The sequence below is a fragment of the Telmatherina bonti genome (genome assembly GCF_933228915.1).
Source record: "Telmatherina bonti genome assembly, chromosome: 13".
NCBI classification, from domain to species: Eukaryota; Metazoa; Chordata; class Actinopteri; order Atheriniformes; family Telmatherinidae; genus Telmatherina; species Telmatherina bonti.
In genome coordinates this window covers 34,847,519-34,870,054 of record NC_136611.1, presented here as the reverse complement: position 1 = coordinate 34,870,054, position 22,536 = coordinate 34,847,519, and the positions used below count along the sequence as shown (strand labels likewise).

Sequence of the window (22,536 nt, the reverse complement as noted above, 5' to 3'; positions counted from 1 at the left end):
TTGCCGATTACACACTGGCTCGCAAAGGCATTCCAATCCCGATTGCAAAAAATATTAGCGCTCTTGCTAAGAGGGTGAGCAAGAACTGTGGTCCCGTAATGGTAAAAAGAACTGCCTTACATTCAGAAGGTTGTGGGTTCAAACCCAGCTGCTGGGTCTTGATAAATCATGTCAGATGCTTGTACTTCTTCTCCTTATGCTGAGAAAGGCAAGCTAGCAAATCATTTGTGTTACTTCCCCTATTTAAATCTTAGGCTTTTCCACTGATTACACACAGCAGGAAGTAAAAAAAAAAAAAAATCCTATCCAAATGGTTAAAAAAAAAAATATTCACACTTTTGTCAGGGTGCACCTGAGAGCTGTGCTGGTGTAGTGGTTAAAGGAATGGGGTCTTCTTCACATGTTTGGGGGTTTGAACTTCGATGCAGTATGTATAACAAGTTGGATAGTTGTGCTTCTACTCCAAATGATTATGCTTATGCACTTTCTTGTTAAAACATGGCAGATAGTTGTGCTTGTTCTAATGGTGAAGCTTATGCTGTGAAAAGCATTGCTTCAATTTAATTAATCTTTTGTGCTACTTCACTCATTTAAATCTTAAACCCTTCAGAACATTCAGGAGATATGGGCTATAACTTGTGGTTTTTCTATCCTTTAAACTTTTCCAGTTATTCAGGTTTTTGTCAAGTTTTCAAATCCAGTCGCATGATTGAACAAAAGGGGATGTAGCTCGACAATTGGTCCATTTTGTGCACCAGTACACAGGTACACATTGGTATACAAGCCACAGGTTCAACTCCAGCATCTAACACAGTGTGTTGATTGCTGCTTCTGTGGCCATGTAGAGCACTGCAAGTTTCTTCATCTGAATTGTTTATTAAAAAGGAGGCGTAACCTTGTAACCTGCTAAGGAAGCAATATGCTTTGTCCAATTCAGCATCATGGGGAAGCTGGATGAGGAGGAACCCAGCAATCATTGGGAAATAGGCAGCGTACACCCTAGACAGGTCGCCAGTCCATCACAGGCCTCTAAAACACAATTACTCACAATTTTGTGTGGTAAGGCAGCTGTCTTGAAAGATCCATCTTTGGTATGTTGTACATTGAATAACTTACAATATAGGTGTCAGATTTGTACATATAAACACTAATTTCCGATGTAACGAAACATTTAACACTTTCACCTCAACTGGGATGTCAGATGCCTGAGCTTTCTCTAATTTTAACAGACTAAATTCTGTTTTTATTTCTTTGATGTGGAAAAAAAATACATATTTATTGTATGACTGGCACAAAATAGATTAAGGCAGACTTGTACAGGAAAAAAATTGGCCCATTTAAAGCCGCAGACTGGCAATCTGGAATACCAACATTTTACTGGTGGCCTGACACGTTTTTGGGGCCAACAGTGTATTCATTGGTCTCACTGGTTTATAAAACTCAGTAGATCACTGTTGTTTCTTTACCAGGAAACTGATGAATACATTCACTTGATTTCTTTCTTTTTGGTGTGGAACAGTCAAGAGAAATATTGACATATATCAGGATCCTGGTCCAAGTCATTACCTTGACCCAACATCCTTTTGGATATGACCCCAGGTCATATTCAGAACCCATATATGACAAAAGTCAGACACACCTGGTATCCAGACATGATATGTCCTCATGCAGTATCCTGTGTCAACTTACAAACCACTCTGGCTATTTATCAGAAATGTCCGGTTGGTTGGCCACCACCATTTTATCTGTTTGGATCTTGAAGTCCCATAGGATCTTAGGAGTCTCCAGTCCATATTCTGCACAGATGTTCCTGTACACTATGCCGGCTGCTTAATTATGGCACTTCAAGTATTCTTTGCCTGCTAGTATCTTTGACCTTGCTGTGAGGTGCTGGATTGTTTCAGAGGCTCCTTTGCATAGTCTGCACCTGGGATCCTGCCTGGTATGGTAGATCTGGGCCTCGATTGTTCTGGTGCTCAGGGCCTGCTCCTGTGCTGCCATAATGACTGCCTCTGTGCTGTCCTTCAGTCCAGCCCTCTCCAGCCATTGATAGGACTTGTTTATATCAGCCACTTCAGTGATCTGCCAGTGGTACTTCCCATGCAGGGGCTTTTCCTTCCATGATGGTTCTTCCATCTCGTGTTCCTCCAGACTTCATTGTCTGAGACCCTCACTAAGTGCTTCATCCCTCGGTGTCCTCTTTCTAATGCATTCGTGGAGCTTGGATGTTTGATCTAGGATAGTGAATTTGATACTTGTTAGTCCATGCCCCCCTTCTGGGTATCTGATCACTGACAGGGTATAGCTGTTAATTGCTCGGATCTTGTTCTCACCATTAAGCTGTGGCAGCTTTCCTTGTGGCTTCATGGTTGCCATTCGCCTGTGGCATGCCCAGGTTCTTGTAGCTTTCCTCTACATCTGTTATCCTGCCCTCTGGGAGTGCAATGCACAGCATATTGATTACTTTTCCTCTGTTATCTGCCCACATTTCTCCAGTCCGAAAGATATTCCGATGTCCCTGCTGTAGATTCTGGTGGTGTGGATCAGTGAGTTGATGTCCCGCTCACTCTTAGTGTATAGTTGGATGTCATCCATGTGTGGCGTGAAGGCTAGTAAGAGGGGATCTCTCTCAGACATCAGACAACGCCACCCTGGGGAATTTACCCAGGGAATGTATCGGGGGGGGTTACGACCCACCCTAGACACCCAGGTCCGTACAGACGAGGCAGAGAAGAGTTCCAAACTAAACAATAATTTTAAAGATACACAGTTTAAAAAAAAACAAAAAAGAAATCCCTGGACAGGGCAAAAAAAAAAAAAAAAAAAAATCACCTGGGGGCTGAGACCTACTGGTGTGGAGGAAGGGAGTCCCAGATAGAAGGGAAGAGGAAGGTCCTGAGAAACACCACACGTGAAGTTGAACCCACAAGCCAAATCCAAACAAAACACGACACACGAAAGGGACACCACCACCAGGGACACCCATCCACCACTCTAGGCTCAGCACCTGGAACACAAGATAACAAATTAAACTTTACAATGCAATAACCCCAAATAAATATAACACTTCCCAGCCCACACACACACGAACTAACACATACGCACACACAGACACACGTACTTAAAAAGAACACACACGGGTAAACAGTCAGGTTAAAACACAGTCAGTTTAGCTTTCCAGCTGAGATCACATCAGTGACCAGGTAGAGTGTTTCAAGTATGTCCGTAAAATAGCACTTATCCAAGTGTCCAATATCCACTCAGATTGGTCCTGTTGCAAAGCTCCCCAGCCGAAGCTCTCCGCGAGACGAAGCAGCAGAAAAGGTAAGAGGTTATCCCACTATAGCAAAGCAGCAGTGGTGGTCCTTTGCAGTGCACTATCCAGCGTTGCACCACTGGCTCATAGCCCCGTCATGTAATCCGAACCGTACGGCATTGTGGAGCAGCCGATCACCACCCGTTGTCTTCTGCAGCTATGTAGGCTAACGCATAGCACAGCTCAGGAACTCAAAGCAGCTGACATCCACAGCCGCATGTGGGATCAGCCGGTAACTGCTGTTTCCCAGGCTTGATGAGCACACAGCCTGCAGCAGTGCCTGCGAGTCTAAAGAATGTACCAGAGTAAGAGTGATGGGCAAAGCCAAACAATTATGTATCTGCAGCCACAACCTACCTGCCAACCTTCCGGAGGAGAAACGACGGAACCCCCACTACCAGTCTGCAAGACCGGGAATGTGCGCCCTGCTCATGTTTTAAGTGTTGCGCCCTCTACCAATTGGCAAGCACGCAAAGTGGTCTTTCCTGCAAAATGTTTGAAACACTTGACACAGTGTTGCTACAAATTGGTGGCAAAGGCATTCTCATCCCAATGCCAAAAAAATATTAGTGCTCCTGCAGGGCTGTTGGTGAGAGCTGTTGTGGTGTAGTGGTGAAATGAATGAACTGTTGGAGTGCTACTATGCAAGTAACCCTTGTGAGTGGGGCTATATGAAGAGGCTGTGGGACATACGGACGCTTTGATACCCACAGTCCACAATAACACTGAAACACCTAGTAGCACAATGTTCAAACATATGCAAACGGCAGCTGCTATTACAATTGGAGATTGAAGAGATACAACACACTAATACTGAAAAGGGGACAACTGGGGGCGAAAGGTATGGGGGAGATAACCTCAACTCCCCCATTGAGACTGGGTGCCAAGCCTGAATGTTAGAGATAAGTGAGGGAATAATCAGCCTCAGAGACAGCATCATAGCTAAGATTAGAGTTAGGCACCCCTGGCACCCACTGGCAAGAATTTGTGATGTACCACCAGAAAGCCTTCTGAGGTGAATGCAGCAGTAAGTACAATCCCTACAGCGACCATCACTGAAACCAATGAGCTGATATATAGTGCAGCGACAGTGATCCTGGAGAAGCTTGGCCAACATCAAGGCCAAGAAGGAGGCACCATGGAAGAGGAGGTTAGAAATCAAGATCAAGGTAACTCAAAGGAAAGTTAGTCAACTGTCAGAACTCCAGAAGGGCACAACCATGAAGAGGGTGCCAGAGAGGTACAGCCAGATGTTCATACCTAAGGCCCTGGACACTGCCAAACAAAGACTCCAAGCATTGGCTGCGCGACTGAAGAGATACACAAGCAAAGTTGAGGCCAAAAGAATAAACTGGCTGTTCTAAACTAACCCGGCTAAAGTGTACTCCCAGTGGCAGGGTAACACTACACAAGCTGACCCACCAAGGCTGGAGACGGAACAATATTGGGAAAGCATTTGGGAGAAGGAAGCATCACATAACAGTGACACACAGTGGTTAAAAGACCTCAGAGCAGACCACAGCTCCCTCCCGGAAAAAGACTACTATTTATATATATATATATATATATATACATACATATATATATACATATATATATATACATATATATATATATATATATATATATATATATATATATATATATATATATGTATATATATAATAAATGTTATTCCTGAAACTCAAGTCATACTGTTTGTCTGTCATTTTCTAAGCTGAAATAACTGCAATGCAATGGACTTTTCAATCAAGTTGTTGTTGGTTCTTTCACATTGTAAGCTGTGCACTGAAGTCTTACTGACAAACTGGTCAATTTGTGTGGTCTGATGGTGTGTAAAGACTTTGAGAGAACTATGGAAAATGGGCAAGCTCTGCCTTGCCTTGTAGGAAATCATGGTAATGACATTTTTAGGGGGATAAAATACACACAGTTGGAAATCAGGATTTTTGCATGACAACAGTGACAGTTAAGAAGGTGAGAGTGAAAACACAAACTTGCAGAGGGGAGGGGGGCTTGCGGGAAAACCTGAAATTCTTAGGACTTCTAGTGTTAAATCCTAAGTTCTTTTGCTGATCACACACTGCAAGAAGTTTTTAAAAAGCATTCCTATCCCAATGGAGAAAAAAAAATCAATGCTTCTGCCAGAGTGCAGCTGAGAGCTTTGCTGGTTAGTGGTTAAAGGAACGGGCTTTTGTTCACATGATTGTGGGTTTGAATCCCGATGCGGGAACTTGATAAATAAAGTTGGATAGTTGTGCTGCTTCTCCAAATGGTTATACAACTGCATATCAATCATTCAGCATGAAAAGGCATTCACAGATGCTCTTCTGCAAGCAGAACAAAATTTCTAGTTATGTCTGACTTTATATAGTTTTAATTTTAATATAGCTGTAGCTATTTCTCCAAGGAAGGCCTGCATAATTACAATGTATGCATTGTTCAATTATATAGTATATTTATCGATTGTTCAGTGAAAGGTGTAAAATTGTTTTGCGCACCAATGTCAGTTGAAGTGGTTTATATACAGTTATACCATCCTCATTCATGAATATGCAGGAAAAAGCTTCTAAACATGTGTCTTTTATTAGATATGAAAAATTACAAATGTTATTTCATTAGATGTGAATAAAAATGTTATTTTATTAGATAGTAAAAATTTTCCAGGTTCTTAATGTCAAAGTATGAATTGTGCACATCAAGTGCTTTTTGTAGAAAAATGTAATATTCATTTTTTTAGTCTACAAAACAAATAAATAATGAAAAATTCTACTTTACACAACATGAATGTGTGAGGCGTTTCACTCACTTCCTGCCACTACATACATACAGTGGGGCTCCAAAGTTTGGGCACCCCTGGTAAAAATTTATTTGTCAAAAAAAGTTACATCTTATTTCCATCATTTAAACCAGAGGTGTCCAGTTCCGGTCCTCATGGGCCAGAATCCTGCAGGTTTTCTATGTATCCCTGCTCAGACACACCTGATTCAAATTGATTAGTAGTAGAGCTTAATCAGTTGTGCACGTCATTGGCTGTTTGATCCATTTGGTGGAAGCTAGATGTGTTGGAAAAGGAATACATGGGAAACCTGCAGGACAGCGGCCCTCGAGGACCGACTTTGGACACCCCTGATGTAAACCTTCAAAATAACAGAAAACAAAATATGGCGTCTGTAAAAGTTAGTACCTTGTACGCCCCTAATTTGACAACAGAGACCTGACAGTGTCCTGGATTGTTTACAGTTAGTGTCTGGAAAGACCAGGTGATGTCAATCTCAAAGGTTTTAAATGCTCAGACTCATCTGACCTCGCCTCAACAATCGGCACCATGGGTTCCTCTAAGCAGCTGTCAAGAACACTGAAACTGAAAATAGTTGATGCTCACAAAGCAGGAGAAGGGTGTAAGAAAATAGCAAAGTGTTTTCAGATGCTAATATCCTCTGTTCCAAATGTAAACAAGAAATGGCGGTCATTGGGAACAGCGGAAGTTAAAGCAAAATCTGGAAGACCAAGAAAAATATCAGACAGAACAGCTCGCAAGATTGTAAGAAAAACAAGTCAAAACCCAAGTTTGACTGCACAATCCCTCCAGGAAGATCTGGCTGATACTGGAGTTATGGTGCACCATTCCACTATAAAGAGGTACATGTACAAATATGGCCTTCATGGAAGAGTCATCAGAAAGAAACTTCTTTTACGTCCTTATCGCAAAAATCTGCATTTGTAGTTTGCAAAGGAACATATAGACAAGCCTGATGCTTTTTGGAAACAAGTTCTGTGGATTGATGAGGTTCAGATTAAACTTTTTGGCCGGAATGAGCACAGGTACGTTTGGAGAAGAAAGGGCACAGAATTTAATAAAAAGAACCTCTATCCAACTGTTAAGCATGGGGGTGGATCAATCATGCTTTGGGGTTGTATTGCAGCCAGTGGCACAGGGAACATGTCACGAGTAGAAGGAAAAATGGATTCAATGGGATTTGAGCAAATTTTGGATGCTAACCTAATGCCATCTGTGAAAAAGCTGCAGTTAAAGAGAGGATGGCGTCTACAAATGGATAATGATCCTAAAAACACCTCAAAATCCACGGTGGATTACATCAAGAGGCATGAACTGAAGGTTTCGCCATGGCCTTCACAATCTCCTGACCTCAACATAATTGAAAGTCTATGGATAGACCTTAAAAGAGCAGTGCGTCACAGATGACCCAGAAATCTCAAAGATCTGAAAGACTTTTGCAAGGAAGAATGGGTGAAGATACCTCAAACAAGATCTGAAAGACTATTGGCTGCTTATGAAAAGTGTTTACAAGCTGTCATACATGCCAAAGGGGGGACTAGAAGGTAGTAACTATGCAGGGTGCCAAAACTTTTGTTTTCTGTTATTTTAAAAGTTAAAATGATGGAAATAAGATGTAACTTTTTTTTGACATGTTATAAGAATGTCTAATCTGTAATTTGACGCCTTTTGGAGATGTTCCATCTTTTTTTAGCTTATATTGGCACATTAAAATAAATTTTTACCAGGGGTGCCCAAACTTTGGAGCCCCACTGTATGATATATGATACAATGTATCAAATCAGGTTCATATTCAAAGCTAAACAAACAACTAATCCTCTCCACTCAAAATGCAAACAAACTTCTGTTAAACTGCAAAAATTATATTTTCTTGTTAATTAAACAAACTTGCTGAGGTTAGATTAAATAACGGCCCGGATCTGCAGTTTTGAGGGACCACACCAGTGACATAGTTTATTTTCTGAGAGTGAACGACTGGTCTGCACAGTTTCTTCAAACAGTAGAAATAAAGATTCCAGACTGTGGGTGAATCTCATGCTTACAGTGAACAAGTCAGGCTGTTTGATTGGAAATGCCTCCACTGCCGCTGAAAAAAGTGGAACCTTCCTGAGATTCCACGGCGAGCGGTGCTGGCAGTGGACCCAGAATTCAGTTCGGGAATACAGGAGAGCCTCCATGCAGAGAGGAAAGAATCAGGACATGAAAATCCAATCTAAGACCTCCGTTCCTCTGTACTCTCATCAAAGGGATTATCCAGAATCAGCCAATAAGTCCTGTGGTTCTCCTGGTTTTATGGCTCCGTTTCCAGCACAGATGGCTTGGTTCTGTAATCTGGCTGCATTTAAAAGACTTCTGGGACCAAATGGGTTTACATTGCTCCATCCCTGCTCACACTGTGCCTCAGCATCCACATTAGACACACCTGCACCCGGATGCTGTCTCTCACCTGGGAGCATGAAGGGAAAACCTAATACTAATAATATTGTAATATTAGTAATATTGGTCCTACGTTCTCATCAGAACTTTGCGTTTTACCTTACAGTGTTCCTGAGTATGATCATTAAAAGCCAGATTTAACTTCTTATTTAACCAGGAGGTTGCAGCTGTTCCTCCTCTGAACCCAAAATACACATCTGGAAATATTGCTTATCGCCATAGCAACAGATTAAATCTGAATGTTAACATAACTGATAATAGATTCAATGAGTGAATGTTTTTCTGATTTTATTTTACTACAAACCTATGAATGCCTCGTTTCTTCTTCTCTCCCAGAAATGTTGGTATCTGTCCAATATGCTGTGTGTGTGTGTGTGTGTGTGTGTTCAGAGCCCTGCTGAGGAGCATCTGACACACACACACACCAAATCGCACACTCTCAGAGACACATACGCAGAGCCTGCAGATGGTGATGTTGTTTCCATGACGACCCAATGTGGAACATGATTAATTTAAAGAGCTTCTCTCCTCCATCTCTTCTTCTCCTGCTGCCTGGGCTTTTTATATCATCAGTCTGTTATGAACACACACACACACACACACACACACACGGTGGGTGAAACCTGGACTCGTAATGAAGTACACAGAAATACTGATCCAGGTCCAATTAAACTGAGATCTGATGAGGAAAGCTGGAACATTTCTCTGCAGGCTAATATATTGTGGCTAATGCTGACAGAACGTGTGAAGCAGTGTGACTCATTTCTCACTTTAATTTCAGACAAGTGGCCTCATCCTTATCTTGCATTAACCAAAGTCGAGTGTTGATCACACACGATCAGTTTAAAGAAACATGATTTCCTTCCGAGGAAAGATTCAAGTTCAGCTGATGATGCTCCTGAATGTGAACCAGGGAGAAACAGCCTGAAACTCTCAGACTGACTTTCTGCATGTGCCACTGTACTTTTGAAAGTGACAACGTCACCATCAGGTTGTTGTTGTAGGACCCTCGGGTGTTTTGAAGCAGCAGCTGAAAATGTGGCTGGACTGGCAGATTTTTCCAGGTGACAAAGTGGGTAACAGGAGGACCGATGTTCCAATGTTCCATCAGCCTCCATCCATAGTGGCGGAAAAGACTGATGTGACATTGATCACAAACTTTAAGGCCTCAGGAGGAGGAGCCAAAAAGCTTAAACCTTCTTCAGAGCATGCACTTTAAATCAACTGTCTGGAGATGGACAGTGATAAGTGAGCGAGTGTTATACTGAGAATCAACCCCCTCAGGTCATATTTCTGACTAAATATCCTGTTTGAGGAAACATCTCATTTAGAAACTGTGAGTTTATCTTATTGTCATCCTAGGCTCCCAGAAGGCTAGTCCGCTAACTGGCTTTTCATCATGAATATGCATGTTTTTAAAGACTGGATAACCAACAGAGTGTGGTTATCCAGTGTGGGTCAGGCCCATGGAAAACGTGTCACATCCTCACCACCAACGACGAACAGCTGATTCTGCTGTTGACACTTGTTTTAAGCTTCTGGTAGTCCTGGCGCTGACACTCAGATGCCTGATTTGCAGCATTTGTTGGGACAAAGTGGAGAGAAACATGGAGAACACTAGGCTGCAGAGCTGCGGGTGAAGGCAGTACGACGGTGTGCCTGCTTCCTCCTAACTGGGAAAACAAAGCTAGTCATCACCGGAGGAAATCTCGGTGCAGGGAGATGGAGATCAGACCCAGGCATCAGCTGATTCTGAGCCAGATCCACTGCGCTGCTGCTTCTGTTTCATGGCTGCAACACAAAGCTGTGTCGAGTGCAGGTCTGATGATTTGTGGAAACACGTACAGTCAGATTGCTAGAAGAAGGTCTAGGCCAGGTTAAGTAGAGTGTATATGTGCTGGTATTGGTGCATTGTGCTAAAAGACACCAACTCAGATCGGTTATGCAGGTTCAGGTCAGAACTTTGTCTTGATCGGCTGGTTTGGGGCCAAAAAGCAAGAATTTTCAGACATTTCCTCCAGTACTTGCTAACAGAAAGGATCAACCATTCACCAGCATAATCACACTGGCTGGTTGATGACAGATGCTGGTTGATAAATGGGATGCCATCCCACAGCAGTGTGTGAGCAAGCTGGTGAGCAGCATGACGACCATGATAGTTGTGTTTCCTTCTTCCAAGATACTGAGGTTGCTGTTTGGATGTATGTTTGTTAAATTAGGAAAAAGTTAAATTCTCAAAATGTCTTTTTTTTTCTCAGACTTAATCCATTAAATGACACCAAACAAGAGTGAACAATAGAATCTGCAGTTTGGCAGTCTATGGCTCGGCGTTTTAAAATCAAGGCCACAACAAATGCATGACTGGCATTAAGGATGGGCGTATTGATACCCTGGAGTCGATACTTCTATATCTGCCAGTCAAAATAGCATATTTGACACTTTTTAAAAAATAATGAGATGCCATTCTGCTGATACTAAAGCATTTGTTTCAAGTTTATATTTGTTCCACACTCCCCTCGCAGTGAAATACTAACAAACACTGTGCAAATGAGATTTTCTATGAAGGAACAAAAAGCATTAGTATCGGTGTCTGTATGAAAAAGAGCTACAAGCTAATGGTATCGTATCGAAAAGAAAAAAATTGTTATTGCTCATCCAGCTTGGCATTGAGATGGTGCTTCATCGTGCTACAGGTGTTTGCATTGGTTTCATCTTTGTTTTTTCTTTACCTCCACTACCTTCCACTCGCGTCACAATCTCCTGCGACTTCTTTCTCTTGTTTCTTTACTGTTGACATGAACTGATTTGGTGCATTACCGCCACCATCTGGTGGGGCAGGATATCACATGCAACGACTGAGTAGTTTGGTCATGAAGCCCTGAAATATGTTATAGTCCACGTTTTTAAACTAGACTATCTCATCTGGCTCCTCTTTATATAATATTGTATATTGTCAAAAGTTCCTGGATGAATCTGGGATAAATTTTTAGTGCAAACCAACAGGAAACGAACCTCTCGTGTTTAAAGCAAGCTTTCTGTGTTACCATGCCAACAAGTGGGTAGAAAAGAGGAGCTGTCGGGGATGAAGTGTGAGTGATTTAATAGGGGAAAAATATCCAGAAATAAAGTGTTGCTGAGAATGTGCATTGATGTTGATTAAATGGAATTAAGGAATCAAATGTTAAGAGTGAAATATGAGTGATCTGTTTCTAAATGAATGTGTGCCGGTTTGGACTGACTCTGTGAGGGAAGTTGAGTAAGATGTGGTTGTTTGAGTTGGGAGTCCGGTAGTCCAGTTTCGGTTTCAGTTTTAGGGGTTTGATACTCTTTTGGTTTGGGAGCAGATCCTCCGGTCCATTACGTGGCTGGTATGGGACTGCTCCCCTTCTTTTTTTATTTCGCCCGGGGCGCCCTTCTCCTTTGTTCCCTTGTTTTATTTCATCAACTTTTTGTTAAACGTTTCTGTCTGGCGGTGGTCTCTCTTGCATTTCATGGTTCCTTCTCTTGAGCTGCTTTGTCCTTTTGTTTAGGGACGGTAACAAATCTAAACAGTCTCTCACTGTGCTTTCAGATTTATTACAGGGTGCAGTTCATCTCACTCACCATTGTGACCTGGACATGGAAGCCAAGTGGGCCTCTTTGAGTTCCAGTAGACCCACCCGGTGGTTGTCTCCAGTATGAGGGTCTTCTGGGATTGGTTCCATCTCATCTGTCTCGTCTTCCTCAACGGACCAGTAACCATAAGAACTATGCCTTGCATGTTTGTGAGGAGTATTGTATAAATATTCCCAGAGAATGAATGTGGGAAAATGAGCTCCTAGTTTTGCTTCTGTAAAATTTTTAAACTGAGCTGAAGATGTTGGAACTCATTTAGCTTCATTTGTTGCTGAACTCAGCAACTTCTTCCTTAATAATCCAGAATAATTTCAGCTGTTCTCTCTAAAACCAGTTAACCTGTATAAAATTGCTAAATTATTGGTTATTATCATTTATATGTGCTTGTATTTTCTTTTTCATCACATTACTGCCATGCAAAATATCCTGCTTGGATTTTAATCTGCATAAATAAATGTTTATCACTAAACCTTGAAGCAGCCGGTCAGACACACTTCCTGCTTTTAGTCAATTAAATCCAAGAAATCATAAAGAAATTCAACTTTTTATGTTTCAGGCCCCAGAAATATTTTGGAAAGAGACGACATTTTCTTCCCCCCGAGGAGAAATGGCTTCCAGTAAACACAGTGACACACTCAGCACTGTGGACAGCTCCTCCTCCTCTTCCTCTACCTCCTCCTCCTCCTCCTGCTGCTTCACAGATCTTTTCACCAGCCGAGCTGTGACATCATTTCTCACTCTTGCTCTCTATTTCAAACACACACACACACACTGAGCTGGAGGATCTTGTTTCCACTCGACTGATTTTTGGCGTCGCATCACAGAAGACCAACAGGGAGGAGGAGGAGGAGATAGAGAGAGGAGGAGGAGGAGGAGAGCAGAGGAAGAGACGAACGGAAGATAACCAGATTACCAGTCAGACAAACGGGTTAACTAAGCAGTTGGTTAGCACAGAAAGCAGGTTGAACACAGCTGAGTGAAGACGTCTGTGTTTCCAGATGGAGTCTGAGGAGAATCTGCTGAGCACTTATCTGCTGCTGCTGCTGCTTGGATCACACTTCACTATGGTAACGTTTCATCTTCATCGTTTCTCTTCTGATGCTGTAACACCTCGTCTCATGTTCCATCCGCTTCTTTGCTGCTCATCTTTTTTCAGATGTGTCATAATGATAAGGAAATGAACTTCTAATCATATCAGTTGATCTCTGTTTAAACACCAGTCCCCGAAACAGGATCTGTGTTCATTTAATATGATGTTTTAATGCTATTTTGTCAGATAATCTGGGATTTAGTTGTACTCTGAATGCGATTCATAATATTTTTTCTTTTCTTTTCCCTCCTGGATCAATCCCAGAAATCAATCCTACAACAGTTTACCTGCAGACTGTTAATCTGAGCAGCACAGAATGATAAACAGGCTACATGGCTGTAATCTGGATTATTAAGCAAATTATGACACAACCCAGCTCCCCTGCTACAGAAGAAATACAACAGCAGAGACATTCAGCAGTTTATTAATATTTCAGTCTGAGGGTAATAAATAGAAATGATTTTCTGTGTCCAGTGGACAGAAACCAGAACTCCACCCCGAACACGCTGTGTTCAGGACACACACAGCATGTCGGCTGGAGGTGTTGCACCACCCAGTGTTTACTGAGCTTACAGAAGGATGAAACACTCCAAACACAGCAGAAGTCATGAGAAATGAAAGAAGTGAAACCCAAATGGAAACAGATCCAATACTTTGTTCTGGAAATGATGAAGATGGGGCCGGTTTCACCCACGCAACACAAAATGTGGGAAAGAAAACAGGCAGACTATGAGTGAAAAGGCTGAAACCACGGTGCGAGATGAACACATCTTTCACACATTGTTCGATTTCTGCAGTATTCACACATTTTTAAAGACTCGTCTGTCGTTCAGTCTTCTCTCTGTGAAGATTTCAGGTCCTGGTCCCGATGACAAGCCTGCAAACGAAACCTGACAGAAAAAAGAGAGAAACAAAGTAACAGAGAGAAGACAAAAGTCAATATATCTTATGGTTTCCTTATTTTTACTCTGTGTTCATTTGTTTGGCTGTAAAACAGAAAGTGAACAGTATTGATTCAGCTGATTGTGTTAAAGATCAGTCACATAGAAATGGGTCATGATGCTGTATGGAGCTCAGCCAGCAGAGGGCAGAAAAACTACCGTTTCCACACTAAACTTTATTCTAACCACTAAAAAGATTTTTGCAGAAGATTTAAAGAAAAAGGCTGCAGCAGAACTTGTTTTCTCTGGTAAAACTGGCCACAATAACTGCAAAATGTTGCTTTTACTGCTAGTTTCTCATCCTAATGCTTCCTCTTTAACAGGTGGGTCCATCAGCCCCCGAGGAGGGCTGGCAGGTGTACAGCTCGGCTCAGGACTCTGATGGTCGCTGCGTTTGCACCGTGGTTGCTCCTCAGCAGACCGTCTGCTCCAGGGACGCCCGAACCAAACAGCTGCGGCAGCTGCTGGAGAAGGTAGGAAACACCTCAGCTGGAGGAGAGCAGACTGCTTCAACATGGTGTTACAAAGTCCTTCATGTGATGTTCAGGTACAGAATATGAGCCAGTCCATTGAGGTTCTGGAGAGGCGGACTCGGATAGATATGCAGTTTGTGGAGAAGATGGAGGTCCAGGTGAAAGGCCTGCAAGACAAATTCAAGGAAGTGGAGAACGGACACGAGAGCAACATTGCTCGTCAGTACAAGGTAGCGCCAGTATCATGCCACCAAGCAGCCAATCACACGCCTGTTTCCACAGATTGATGGGCATTTATTATGTGTGGGATTGGCCACACTTTACGGATTGTAGTTAGATTACAGAAAATGGAATTTTATTCATTTAATGGATTTTTTTTCTCATGAAAGAGAAACTTTATAGGATGAAAGGCTTTCAGTTATGCTGACATAATAAGTCACCCCTGGTCTGCATTCATACTGCATCATCTCACCAAATGCCTCCGTGGTGATAACATCTGTCTGTCAAAACTGTTCACAACTCATAAATGAGTGACTAGAAATAATAAACCACCAGATGTGAGGATTTTGTGAAGCTGACTGGCTGAGAAAACATGATTTAATTCAAATGCCTTTTAAACAGTTAAATTATTTCTTTAATCTCAATGATGGAATATAAACAGTTAAAGGTCCATAAATTATCCAATATCTGAAGCTCAGATTGATAACAAACCTATTTCTTGTCCGTTTTATTCATGTTTTTTCTTTGTTTTCAGTCCATCAAGGAAAAGATGACACAGCTGATTCCTCTAATCCCGGTTCTGGAGTCCTACAAGGCTGATGCTCTACTGGTTCGAAAGTTTAAAGAAGAGGCAGCCAATGTGACGGCGCTGCTGGGGTCGCTACAGGAACAAGTGGGGGGTCTGGACTACCAGGAGCTCCACAGTCGGGTCATGAACCTTGAGGAGCGGCTCAGGGCTTGCATGCAGAAACTTGGTGGGTAAACTTCTGAATTTTTAGACCTACTGAGAAAATAAGCAAAGAATCTACAAGATATATATTCAGGCCATTTGATCTGGTTTGGTCTGTTCTGATTTATCCATTCAGACCTGCAACGTCTGTAAATATCCATCTATTTTCTTAACCACTTAGCCCAATCAAGGGTTGTGGGGAAACTGGAACTCATCCCAGCAACCACTGGGAGAGAGGAAGGATACACCCTGGAAAGGTTAACAGTCCATCGCAGGGGTTTGCAAATATGCAAATATTTAAACTAAAAGAGCAGCGTGAGAGGTCAGACCTTCACCAAGCAACTCATTTCCACCATACAAGGATTTCCATCTCATTCTGGTCCTACATTCATTTTCTATGGATCATCTATCAGATTGATAATGAATCCACAGTGTCTCAGCTATATTGTGTGTTTGTTGCATGTTTGTTCTCTTACAGTGATGAAAAGTTGTTCTTGTTCTAGTTGGTAGTATCCAGAACGATGTTCCTGTTCTAGTTGGTATTATCCAGAATGTTGTTCCTGTTCTAGTTGGTATTATCCAGGATGTTGTTTCTGTTCTGGATGGTGGTGTGAAGAATGTTGGTCCTGTTCTAGTTGGTATTATCCAGAACATTGTTCCTGTTCTGGATAGCGGTATTCAGAATGTTGTTCCTGTTCTGGAAGGCGGTATCCAGAATGTTGTTCTTGTTCTGGATGGTAGTATCCAGAACGATGTTCCTGTTTTGGATGGCAGCATCCAGAATGTTGTTCCTGTTCTCGAATGCGGTATTGAGAATGTTGTTCCTGTTCTAGTTGGTATTATCCAGGATGTTGTTTCTGTTCTGGATGGTGGTGTGAAGAATGTTGGTCCTGTTCTAGTTGGTATTATCCAGAACATTGTTCCTGTTCTGGATAGCAGTATTCAGAATGTTGTTCCTGTTCTGGATGGTAGTATATAGAATGTTGTTCCTTTTCTGGATGGTGGTATTGAGAGTGTTGTTCCTGTTCTGGGTCGTAGTATCCAGAATGTTACTGGGATGCAAATCTATCTTTGCTATCTTGTACGACCTGTTTGGAACTTCTCCTGGATTTTCTCACCATTTTTTGTGGCGTTATATGCAGATCCACTGAAAATGGTTTTGTCTCACAATAAGGAAGTTAGTCATGACCCGTTCTGAGAAAAACATAGTGAGAATCCATCCAGCAGTTTGTGTGAAAGTGGCTGACAGACAGACAAACAAGTTAAAGCTACAACCTCCTTGGTGGAGGCTATAAAACCTAATCGGTTAAAATGAGACAAACATGAGACTGAACTTGTGACGCCACCAGACCACAGGAAGACAGGCTGTAGATCGTAGCAGACTGGTAACCCTCCTCCACCGGTTTCTTCTGATGATGAGAGTAAAATGGACGTTAAGCAACCCAACATGAACTCTTTCTGTCTCATCGGCTGTAGTTGTGTATGACAAACTTCTGCTATTTCTTTCAGCCTGTGGTAAGCTGACAGGAATCTCAGAACCAATCACCATCAAGACCTCTGGATCCAGATTTGGCTCGTGGATGACGGATCCAGTGGCTCCAGCTGGAGACCACAGGGTGAGTGTTTACCACCACCATCTACAACGCACCTGTAAATCGTTAAGAGTAATAGCAAAGTGGAATAATTTCTGAATCTGTGTGAAAAACAGGTGGTGTGAAGGTTTACAGGGATCATGGATAAAAGTTCAGAGCAGAAAATGGAGCAGTGAAATTGCATTCCTGATAGAAACAGACTGGGAAGTGAAGAGATTAAGAAACCCAACTGTGTTCAGAGGCAGGATCAATAATTTGATCAGAGCATTTAGAGGAGAATGGGGTTGGTTGACACCAGCGACCATCAGAGTCCTGAGCCGAGGACCTGCCAGCCCTCCTCGGGGGCTGATGGACCCACCTGTTAAAGAGGAAGCATTAGGATGAGAAACTAGCAGTAAAAACAACATTTTGCACCAATGAGGAATACAACGGATCAGAAACAATGGTCCAGTTTACCATGTTTGACCACTTATCTGAGTTTTTAGATATGTGATCAGATCACCTCCTAAATTTGTTAGTTGAAAAACCGTCATCTACATTTTCCAGTCCATTACCAATACATAACATGAGACTGTAGTTATTTTCAGAATATCTGTTGAACATAGCGGTGTACACGATCTTAGCGATAGCCGCTAAAGTGGAAGCTAATGGGCTGCTAAACAGGCTAAATGTGAATGTTTACTTAGTTTATATGCCGTATTTCCGCCACTGCATGCTATCGTATTTTTCTTTGTTCCTCTTACGATGCTTATGTCGTTTCTGTCTTTTAAAATCTTCTATTAAAACGACAGAACAGACAGTGTTTGCACATGCGCAGGTGTAGATGCATGAACAGATCGGAGTACTGGGGAGACATCCAGGTATATTATTCAGTTTTTTTCCTGATCAGACATGCAGTCTAGCACTTTATTAGCACCCACAATAGAAGCTAATGTTAAGATCACTGGTGCCGCTACGTTCAGCTAAGACTGGATGTTTTGAAAATTACAGGAAGTTACATCACCACTCTGAAATAAATCCAATAATGGACTGGATATGATGGAGGTTTTTCTAACTTTGCATTTCAAAAGTGGATTTAGACCAATCAGATCTGTTTATACAGTTATCTGATTACTCCAAGATTTTGTTAGTGAACCATGATCCTAATAATGGAAGATGTTGAAAAGACAGAAGAGATGCAGTATTTTGCACGAGTAGATCTAACATGTGTTCGGGTCAACATGAACATGGAGGCCATCAGGGTTTTGGGGAGAAAACTGCTGATCTTGTATGAAGTGACTTATTTTGTTCTTTCCCTTACAGGTGTGGTACATGGATGGTTATCACAACAACCGCTTTGTTAGGGAGTACCAATCGATGTACGAGTTTATGATGACAGATAACTTCACGTCCCACCGTCTGCCTCACCCCTGGTCTGGAACTGGTCAGGTGGTTTATAATGGATCCCTTTACTTTAACAAGTATCAGAGTCACACCATCATCAAATTCGACTTCAGCACATCAGTCATCAGTCGCTCCCAACAGCTCGACTTTGCTGGTTACAACAACATGTACCACTACTCCTGGGGTGGGCACTCCGACATTGACCTGATGGTTGACGAAGGCGGGCTCTGGGCAGTATATGCCACCAATCAAAATGCTGGTAACATCGTCCTGAGCCAGTTAAACCCCAACACCCTGCAGATCATCCGCAGTTGGACCACCAACCATCCCAAACGCAGTGCTGGTGAAGCCTTCATGATCTGTGGAACTTTATATGTCACCAATGGGTATTCCGGTGGAACCAAAGTCTACTACGCCTACTCCACCAACTCCTCCACCTACGAATACATTGATATTCCTCTGACAAATAAATACAGCCACCTGTCTATGCTGGACTACAACCCTAGAGACAGAGCGCTATATGCCTGGAACAATGGTCACCAAGTCCTCTATAATGTCACGCTCTATCACATAATACAGTAACATGAAATAATCAGCAAAACCTCCCATATTATCACCTTCTAAAATGTAATAAGCCCCTCACAGCCCTATAGCCTCATACACAAACACGGTTTTGTTATAGAATAAACCCACTGATTCTCCGCTTTGGGGAGAATTAGAAGATCAGGATATTTTTCTGTACTTCCAGGACAGAGAGAGGTTGTTTCAGCTCATTTAGCAACATCTGAAGCCAATCTGCCCTTCAACAGGTCCAATGCTGGCTGAGATTTCTTACTTTGTTGTTTATTCCCCCTGGTTTTATTTTGAGATGTATTTACAGAAATGATTTTGAATCTGGAAATTCTGAAAACCTCTTGAGATGTGACATCTCATGTGCGCACACGTTCTGGGGGCGTCACCTTTTTCTCTTATGGGCTCAATAATGCTCATTTTACGTACGTAAATGCATACATGCATTTTAAATTTTGTCTGATGTCGCTGCCCATATACTCCCATGTTTAAGTCTACGTTGGCTTTAATCTTAGGCGTGGGATATACTTGCAGGGTGCATGACAACATTATGCTACATCTCTGTATATGTTGAGGCATGATGCCGGCAAAAGGTTGAGAGGGTCTTGGCTGCAGCCTGGAGAACGAGGCCCAACTCCGCCAAATATCCAGCCCCGCCCCATTCTCCAGGCTGCAGCCGGGGGTTATTTAAAAGGTTCAATAATGGGGGTCACTATTAGGGTAGTACACAGCACTTGGACTATAAAATAGTGAAAAGTCCCAGGCACGTTGTATTGTTCTGAAATTTCTGTAAAGAACAGCTCATCAGTCTGTTGCTACCTGTTTGGCACAAGTGTTTGTCACTGTGCAACAAAGAGGAAAAATCATTAAGATGCTGGTTGTTTTAAACCAGGTCTGAGGGGCGCTCTTCAAAACTACCCTAACCCTAAACCAGTGTTTCTCAATTCCAGTCTGGAATTGAGACTGGAATTGAGAAACACTGTCCTAAACCCGACGATCCAGAACCTGAATATTTTCAGATGGCCTGTGTGGCCATCCTTTTTTTTTTTTTTTTTTTTTACTGACTGCATGTCAGCCGCACTGCTCAGCAGCGCCACTGTAGTCTCAGATGATATTACTTAACATTTCTGCAAGCTCTGAAATACAAACATAAAGGACACATAAGACCAGAGGTGGCAATTCCTGGTCCAGAGAGTCCTGTCATGTTTTTGGATCTACCTGTACATATAGAACGGGTCTTTTCACTAACAGGCTCGTTTACCTGGTAAATAAACTCTGCTCATTAAATTCAGCTCGTTTGGTGACTGGTCAGAACAGCTGCCGGACTGGACTTTTACTTTCTGGACCAGGAATTTCCACCTCTGCATAAGACAGACCGAAGGCTTCAACCATATGTATATTTAATGTAGAGATAAAGGCTCATTTACACAGACTTTATGTATGTAAAAAGGTATTTCTGTTCTAAACTTTGTTAAAAACCACTGCCCTCATTGTGTGCTTTATGATGCCATAGTTGTTTGGCTCTACATCCACTGCAGAAAGGAGCAGAATCAGAGTTTACTTGCTAGTTTTTTTGTCAGTTTCAGATAATGGTAAAAATGGCGATAACAGAGGCAATCATGACGATGAACATTTGCATAAATACACATGACAAGAGGCAGTGCAGGAGACGGTGGTGGTCCGCGTGGTCATTGAACACATCGCAGCTTCTTCTTTGTTCCTGTTGTTAGTTGCATGCCAGGCATACTTGTCAACACTGTCCCCATGGTTTTTCATGATACTGTCGTTTGCTCTGGCTGGATACGCATCTGCAAGCTCTCTGAATAAGGAATGAAATACAAGTGTAAATGATGTAAGAGATGACCACAAAACTCTGTCCGTATGCATATTTAACGTAGAACATAACTGTGGCTTATGGACTTACTTACCTTTGTAAAAATAATACACATATTTTTACTCTGCCAAATGTCACTTCCCCCATTGTGTGCTTTATGTTGGCATGTCTGTTAGGCAATACATCCACTAGAGGGCAGCACAGAGGTAACTTCCAAGGACCAAGTGTCAGTATCAGTAGCAATATAAAATAGCAAAGTAAACATTCACGCAACACGTCTCCAAATTTTCATCCATTTGTGTCTTCCATTTCTTCATCCTTTGCTTTGCTTTGTTTGCTGCATAAGAGTTATTATGCCCAACATGTCTCCCATGATCTCCAGTGGTATTTGGGTGCTTTGCACTTTGGTACGGAACCGTAAGTTTTCTGAAAACGTGCTAAAATACACAGGAAATGTAAACAGATTCTGTTGTGTGCTATGCTGGTACCAGAAGATTCCGCTAGGGGGCACATTGAAGAACTCAGACCTGATGGATTTGCTGCTTTTCTAGGATTTAAACAAAACAGAAAAACATGGCAGTGATTGGCGAAGTCAGGGTATGGTTGTGTTCGACTCAGAAGTGTGTCTTAGACATGTGTTTGACAAATTTGCTGAGCTAACTCAGGCATCTGGTGGACTGGTGGACAAAACTCTCCATCGGCATCATCTGCGCTCTGTGTCTCCATCATCTTCCTCCGTGCACTGATCTGCACCTTCAGACTTCTACACTACTGATCATTGTATGTGACAAGGAAGTATGTGGCTATGTAGCAGCAATAATGCATCACAAATGGAAAAGCTTGAATAAAGGCAGGATTTCTATTTTTAAGTTCTTCAAGAACCAAAATCTTTTGAGTTCATTTGCTTTAGTTCAAGCTATTACATTTACCATGAGCTAGCCTAGATGATAGACAATCTGCAAATGTTGTAAAGATGCTGTATTTTCACTCAAAACCTCCCACCATTTATACCGTTGCCAACCTTACATCTGGTCTGTCTCCGGGCACTGCCCCTAGTGGTTACTCACATACTGCAGCTTGCAAATGCGTATTCCATTTCACAGGGTGTGTATCATAGACTGTATATAACATGATGGGCAGAGCGTCTTTGACGCCACCTGTAGGTTTCTGAAGAGATGGAGCTGAGAGGGGGTTGGGAGCGTGGGGATGGGTGATTGACACCTATTAAATTCTAAACTGCCTGTAGCTATCGGCTAATCACGCTAACCCGCCGCTAACGAGAGGTAATCAGCTAACAGAGATAGGTGGGCTGAAGCTGATTGTTAGCCGGCTAAAAACTACAGTTGTGCGACACTCTTTTCTTGCCTTCTTGTCACTAAATATTGGATACATGTCAAGTCGAAAGGACACACCCCCGTATGCTGAAGTTCAAGATTAAATAAAATCTAAACAGATGAGCCATCACCCCCAATCACACATACACACTCACAATTTTTATGAAGATAAACCTGACCTATCAAACCTAAAATGGATTTTT

At 42.2% G+C, this 22,536-nt stretch overlaps 1 protein-coding gene across 1 annotated transcript; it reads left to right on the top strand.

The window, feature by feature from the left end:
• Nucleotides 1–13,165: 13,165 nt before the first annotated feature.
• On the top strand, nt 13,166–19,177 carry LOC306763854 (noelin-like; the record flags this gene model as incomplete). Its single annotated transcript, XM_079250803.1, has 6 exons — nt 13,166–13,234; nt 14,522–14,671; nt 14,746–14,901; nt 15,426–15,645; nt 17,130–17,236; nt 18,515–19,177. The coding sequence occupies 6 exons, from the start codon at nt 13,166–13,168 to the stop codon at nt 19,175–19,177; spliced, it is 1,365 nt and encodes a 454-aa protein (XP_079106929.1).
• Nucleotides 19,178–22,536: the final 3,359 nt, after the last annotated feature.